Source organism: Zea mays, chromosome 3 (genome assembly GCF_902167145.1).
Source record: "Zea mays cultivar B73 chromosome 3, Zm-B73-REFERENCE-NAM-5.0, whole genome shotgun sequence".
NCBI classification, from domain to species: domain Eukaryota; kingdom Viridiplantae; phylum Streptophyta; class Magnoliopsida; order Poales; family Poaceae; genus Zea; species Zea mays.
This window is the reverse complement of record NC_050098.1, coordinates 33149390-33156893: the sequence shown is the minus strand read 5'-3', so window position 1 is coordinate 33156893 and position 7504 is coordinate 33149390. Positions and strand designations below refer to the sequence as shown.

At 48.2% G+C, this 7504-nt stretch overlaps 1 protein-coding gene across 1 annotated transcript; it reads left to right on the top strand.

The window, feature by feature from the left end:
- The first annotated feature begins 275 nt into the window (after window positions 1-275).
- On the top strand, window positions 276-1385 carry LOC103651862 (uncharacterized). Its single transcript, XM_008677546.2, has 2 exons — window positions 276-775; window positions 1339-1385. Exons 1-2 carry the CDS (start codon window positions 352-354, stop codon window positions 1383-1385), a joined length of 471 nt encoding a protein of 156 aa, XP_008675768.1. The 5' UTR covers window positions 276-351.
- Window positions 1386-7504: the final 6119 nt, after the last annotated feature.

The following is a 7504-nucleotide window of genomic DNA, read 5'->3' as shown; positions in this document are numbered from 1 at the left end:
TGGAAGGATGTTGAATGGAGAAGTGGATCACGGGACGACGCCCAGGAGAGCCCAGCGAGTGAGATGGTCCAACATCCGTTATTCGGGAGAAGAGTGGTCCAAGTGAATTTGGAGCCCAAGTGGCCCTGTAAACACATACGTGTAATAAGGTGACTTGGCCGAGGGGAAAGACCTCAGACCACGAACAGAACTGAGAACCAGAACACGGCTGTGACGGCGGCGGCGATCAGTTTTGACGCTGGCCGGAGTGAAACTATGAGCGTGACATCGTGAGTCTAACATTTGGTATTCGGAGCGAGGCTGGAGCCCACGCACGACTACTTCACCCGAGCTCAGGCGAAGGGCGGAGCAATGGCGCCGCCGCGGAACGAAGACCCGATGGCGCAGATCATGGCTAAAATTGAGGAAGGTAACAAGGAGACCCATCGGCGTATGGAGACCGTCCAAGCCTCCCTGGCAACAGTTGAGGCGACGATGAAAGGCATGATGAAGGAACAAGGTGAATTCCGGAAATGGCGACCAGAGGTGGAGATGAAGGTCACGGAGGTGGCAGAGGCGTTGAAGACAATCCAGGCAAAGGTGGATCAATTCGGACCATCATCATCGACGGAGCCCCTTCCTGACGGGAAACAAACGAAGAAGGGTGTGCTGATCTCCGTTCAACTGGAGATCCCGCCGGTCGACGCGACGGACGGGCAATTTCGCCACCACTTTGCTGAAAACCACCGGAGGCCGGGTGTTGAGGAGAATCTCCGAACACCCGCTCCGGTCGGAGGTATGCCAATCCCTCCTGAGACCTTTACTCTGTTCTTCGATTGGGGATCATTAGACCGGAACTCAGTAGCAAATTGGTCACAGATGAGTGGCCCAACTATGCCCAATATGGTGTTCCCTGTTTTTGATGGATCCAACCCAAAGCTCTGGAAACACAGATGCGAGACCTATTTTGATTTCTATGCTGCGCCTTTTGAGAAATGGGTTAGAATTGCTACTATGCATTTTGAGGGTCCTGCCATGTATTGGGTTCAGTCTATGGAGCACAGAATCAGGGAACTGAGTTGGGAAGCGCTCTGTGCTACGCTGAACACTAGGTTTGGTAGAGATCAGCATAACCTGCTTATTAGACACTTCTATCACATCCACCAAACCAACTCAGTAGCTGAATATGTAGAACAATTTGACCAGCTTATGCATCAATTATTAGCCCATGAGAACCACCTCACTTCGACTATGATCACTGGTCGGTTTGTAGATGGGTTGAAAGACGAGATTAAAAGTGCTGTAATTATTCAGCGTCCATCCGATTGGGATACTGCTGGATCCTTGGCTTTATTGCAGGAGGATGTGCTGCTGCACTCGGGGCGAAGAGATGGTCGAAGAACTAAATTTGGTGCTTATTCCAGCCGACATTCAGTTAAGCCAACGCCTATGCCACTACCCTTACCACCATTGGGGGGCAACAGGGCGGTGAGCAACACTGAAGAACGTCGAGGCCATGGACCACAACAAGGCAGAAGAGATGAGGGCAAGCTATTAGCTCTGAAGGCGTACAGAAAGGCTAAAGGACTGTGTTTCAAGTGTGGGAACAAATGGGGCTATGAACACCGCTGCTCAACTAATGTTCCTCTGTACTTGGTGGAAGAAATGTGGGAATTGGCTGTCAATGAAGAGGAGAAGCTGGAGGACTGTATCGGGGACAGTAAGGAAACTAATGAAGACAGTGTGCTAGCATTGTCTGCTGCTGCTACTGAGGGTGGTGAGGGCAGCAGGACTATCCGACTTTGGGCTTCAGTTTATTGTCAACAATTGCTGGTGCTAGTAGATTCAGGCAGCTCTGCTAGTTTTCTGGAAAGTCACTTGATGAATGTCTTACCAGGGATTGAACTGTTGACCAAGCCAATGCAAGTTAAAGTAGCAGATGGGGGAATTCTTTGGAGCCAACACTGGTTGCCAAACTGCAAATGGTTGTGTGGAGGCACCACTTTTACAACAGATTTCAAATTCATTGCTCTAGGGGGTTACGACATGATTCTTGGCATGGACTAGCTAGAACGCCACTGTCCTATGTCAGTTCACTGGGCTGCAAAATGGATGGAGTTTGATTATGATAAGAAGAGAGTTCACCTGCAGGGTGTGTTACCAAAGGTTCAGACCTGTTACGGCCTGAACGGGGAACAGTTGGGTTTCATGATAAAGCAAGAAGCAGTGCAGCATTGGTTGGAATTGTAGACTGTAACTGAATTGACTGTTAAAAATACCCCAGAAGCTGTGCAGCAATTACTTGAACAATATCAGCACTTGTTTCTCCGGCCAGACAGCCTACCACCGAAAATACAGGTTGACCACGCCATTGAATTGTTACCTGGAGCACAACCATTTAGGCTTCGACCTTATCGGTACACCCCTCAGCAGAAGGATGAGATAGAGAAACAAGTCAAAGAGATGCTAGACAGTGGTGTGATTCAACACAGTACTAGTCCTGTCGCCTCTCCAATACTCCTAGTCAAGAAAAAGGATGGGGATTGGCGTCTATGTGTGGACTACCATAGATTAAATTCTCATACGGTAAAGAATAGATATCCAATGCCCATCTTCGATGAAATCATTGACGAGCTTGGGGGTGCAGCTATTTTCTCAAAACTTGACCATCGCTCGGGGTATCATCAGATACGTCTGAAGGAAGGCGATGAGTACAAGACAACGTTTCAAACGCACCATGGTCACTTCGAGTATCGCGTAATGCCATTTGCTTTGACTGGAGCACATGCAACTTTTCAGAACTTCATGAACAAACTGTTGGCACCACTACTTCGGAAGTGTGTTGTGGTATTCCTAGACGATGTTTTGGTGTATAGTGCCAACCTAGATGACCATGTTAAGCATCTAAGGCAAGTATTTGAGTTGCTCAGTCAACAACAGTTATATCTGAAACAATCCAAATGCTTGTTTGCTCAAACGCAACTGGAATTTTTGGGACATATTGTAAGTGCTGCTGGAGTAACTACAGATCCCAAAAAAGTGGAAGTAATCCAGAATTGGCCTACACCTACATGTGTGAAGGAGGTGAGGAGTTTTCTAGGCATGGCCGGTTATTATAGAAACTTTGTGGCACACTTTGGTATAATCAGCAAGCCCCTCACAACGCTGCTAAGGAAGGACACCCTATTTGTCTGGACCGAGCTGGCAGACCAGTCTTTCAAGGCACTGAAGATAGCCTTAGCACAAGCTCCGATTTTAGCTATTCTAGACTTTACTAAGCCATTTATCATTGAAACTGATGCTAGTGGGGGTGGAGTGGGAGCAGTTCTGCAGCAAGGAGGACATCCCATTGCCTATATCAGTAGATCTTTGGGTCAAAAAAACTTGGGATTGTCTACATATGAAAAGGAATGCATGGCCATACTATTTGCTGTGGAGCAATGGAGACCATACTTGCAACATGGAGAGTTTATTATTTAGACTGATCACCAAAGCTTGACCCATCTCGACGATCAGAGACTGTCAACACAGTGGCAGCAGAAGGCCTTGACAAAATTGTTGGGATTGCAGTTTCGTATTCAGTACAGGTTAGGTTGTGAAAATCGAGTTGCAGACGCCCTATCTCGGCGTCCGAATATGGCCCAAGATGCTACTAATACACAGCTCAACACTGTTTCGACATCAGTTGTGGTTCCGAACTGGTTACGACAAGTTACTCAGGGGTACTAAAATGACTCAGTAGCAAAACAACTGTTGGTCAGTTTGGCCATGGGGGAAAAACAGGAACATTATACACTCACTAATGGTGTAATTTGTTACAAAGGCAGAATCTGGCTGGGCAACAATCAAGTGGTTCAACAAATGGTGATGACAGCACTACACGACAGTGTCGTAGGAGGACACTCCGGTTTTCCAGTCACATATAGAAGAGTTAAAGCTAATTTCGCTTGGCCGGGCATGAAGAAACATATACATGAATTTGTGAGTTCGTGCCAGATCTGTCAACAAGCTAAACCAGAAAGAGTCAAATACCCCGGGTTACTGCTGCCCCTGCCAGTCCCAGAACAAGCCTGGCAAACTGTGAGCATGGACTTCATTTCTGGACTGCCTCCTTCCAGCAAGGGCAATTGCATTTTGGTGGTGGTAGACAAGTTCTCGAAGTATGCCCATTTCCTACCTCTATTACATCCTTTCACAGCTTTAACAGTGGCTAAGGTGTATTTGTCAGAGGTGTACAGATTGCATGGGCTACCTGCTGCTATCATATCTGATCGAGACCCCATTTTCACTAGTAAGTTGTGGCAAGAGCTCTTCCGCTTAATAGGAACCCAATTGTGTCTCAGCAGCTCCTACCACCCACAAACAGACGGACAAACTGAAAGGGTTAATCAATGCTTAGAAACATACTTACGCTGTTTTGTACACTCTTGTCCAAAGCAATGGCCCACCTGGTTACCACTTGTTGAATTCTGGTATAACAACTGCTACCATTCATCGCTGGACAGGTCTCCATTTGAGGTTCTTTATGGGCATACACCAACACAGTTGGGATTGTTGCCAACTGACCGATGCACCGTGCCAGATTTGCAGCAATACCTGGAGGACAGGCAACACATGCAACAACAAGTGTGTATGCATCTCCAGCGTGCACAAGAGCGCATGAAGAAGCAAGCTGACCGAGGGCGTATAGAGCGTCAGTTTTCTGTGGGAGACAAAGTTTTTCTCAAGCTGCAACCATATTGCTAGTCCTCGGTAACTGAACGTCTCAACCAAAAATTGTCGTCTCGTTTCTTTGGGCCTTACACAGTGATTCAGCAAATCAATCCAGTGGCGTATGAGCTCCAGTTACCACCTGGAAGTGCGGTGCATCCAATCTTCCATGTCTCCCAACTCAAGGCGGTGATCCATCCTCGTATACCGGTGAGCTCGTTGTTGCCTGATCTTTCTCACAACCTTCAAGTACCCGAAGTTGTCCTCGACACCAGGCTTCGTCGCCGGGCAGGCAAAGTGCAAACACAGCTATTGATTAAGTGGAGTGGTTGGCATCCATCACTAGCTACGTGGGAGGAAGAACAAGACGTCCGGCGGAGGTTTCCCCGCGCTCCAGCTTGGGGTCAAGCTGGTTCTAAAGGGAGGGAAAATGTTAGCGTCCATGGAGAAGGAGCTGGAAGGATGTTGAATGGAGAAGTGGATCACGGGACGGCGCCCAGGAGAGCCCAGCGAGTGAGACGGCCCAACATCCGTTATTCGGGAGATGAGTGGTCCAAGTGAATTTGGAGCCCAAGTGGCCCTGTAAACACATACGTGTAATAAGGTGACTTGGCCGAGGGGAAAGACCTCAGACCACGAACAGAACTGAGAACCAGAACACGGCTGTGACGGCGGCGGCGATCAGTTTTGACGCTGGCCGGAGTGAAACTGTGAGCGTGACATCGTGAGTCTAACACGTAGCGACGACGAGGGTCTGGCTCAACCCTTGACGAAAGGATACCACTCCAAGCTGAGCTCAATCCATGAAGCACTTGAAGCTAGATATCAAGGACTCAGGCCCAGGCGAAGGAAGCTCCCCAGATTGCATGCGTGTGATGTCCACTTCCTCTGACAGATGGTGTTTCTCCATTTCTAGCTCCTCTAAGTGGTGCTACACTTTGATGAAGTTCTCCTCAGCGACGGCAAACTTCTCATGCACAGCTGGTCGAAGAAGATGGGAGCAACGAAAAAGGGAAAAATGGGGTGAGGACGGGTGCTGGATTCTAGAGTGAGGCCATGAAGGTGTTACCTCTTAGAGAGGCATGAAGCACCTCCCCACCCATCCTTTACTCGGTTGCTCACCTCCTCCAGGGCCATGATCTGAGCTTTTGCAACCTCCTTCCCTTGCTCCAGGACATGGAGGCGGAAGTTAACCTTCACGCACTCAAGGCGGGCAAGGGCGACCGTCTCTTCGTCTCTTTTCGCCACTTCAGCCAGACTTTCGTAAGCCTTCTGGATTGATTCGGTGTGGGCGCAGGCATTGGCGGCCTCGCTCCTCTTCGCCTGGAGATCAGTAGCCAAGCGCTCCCACGCTCTCCTCTGCTCATAAGGAAAGCCGAACTTACCTACCGACGTCCCCACAAGCGACTGAGAACAACAGGTAAGCAAGAGGGCGAGTCATTAGTATGGAAGCTTCCACCTAATATATTGCCCAAACACAACTTACCTCAAGCTTGCGACGCACGATCGAAAACTGATGCAGATTGACCTGCAGCACCTTTTCGATGTCGTCACTCATCTCATCCAGCTCCCCGTAGAGAGCCTGGAAGTCGGTGCCCTAGGCGGGATCATCCAAAATGAACAGAGCATCGGGCCGATGAAAGTCGCCTAGAGGGGTTGGATAGGCGGAAACTGAAATTTACAAACTTTAAGCACACTACAAGCCGGATTAGCGTTAGAATAAAATCCAAATCCGGGAGAGAGGGGAAAACAAATCAACCAAGAAAATAAAGCGGATGACACGGTGATTTGTTTTACCGAGGTTCGGTTCCAATGAACCTAGTCTCCGTTGAGGTGGTCACAAAGATCGGGTCTCTTTCAACTGTTTTCCCTTTCTCAAACGATCACTTAGACCGAGTGAGCTTTCTCCTTAATCAAACGGGTCACTTAGACCCCACAAGGACCACCACACACTTGGTGTCTCTTGCTTTGATTACAAGTCACTTGAGAATAAGAATGGGAAAAGAAGAAAGCACGATTGCAAAAGCCAAGCGACAAAAGCGACAAATAACACACAGATCACTCTCTCTCTCAAGTCACTAATCACTAATGATCACTTGTCTCAATTGTGAAACTTGGAGAGATTAGAAGCTTTGATTATGTCTTGGAATGGATTGCTAGCTCTTGTATTGAATGTGAAGGATTGGAGTGCTTGGGTCAAGTGAATGGAGGTGGTTGGGGTTGTATTTATAGCCCCTAACCACTTCCTAGCCATTGCTCCCTTTCTGCCGACCGCGGACGGTCCGCCCCTGCACATCAACGGCTAAAATGGCAATGGTCAGCACTAACGGCTATATCAACGGCTACTATGCATTAAATGTGTCGTCAGATGTCAGATAAAGCAGTCGCGGACGGTCCGGTCGTGCACCCGGGACGGTCCGTGAGGACGCTAAAAATACATTTTACCGAACCCGTCACCTTCGGGTTTTCTGGTTTTCACCGATCGGACGGTCCGCGCCTGAGGCCGGACGGTCCACGCTTGGTCTCGGACGGTGCTCGCTTCTCCATCAGACAGTCCATAGTGTTGACTTGCGTTTATGCAGTGTTCCTGTCCGAGGCTCACTTTGGTATTCCGGATAGTCGAGTTAGAATGGTAACTAGTTTGCATTTTGACAGATGTGCATAAGTTATTTTGAAATGAAAGCATTTCTAAGCACATAAGTTTGATTTGATATATTTAACATTTTGGACCACATTTGCACCACTTGTTTTGTTTTTGCAAATTCTTTTTGGAATTTTTTAAGGACTTTTGCAAATAGTCAAAGGTATATGAATA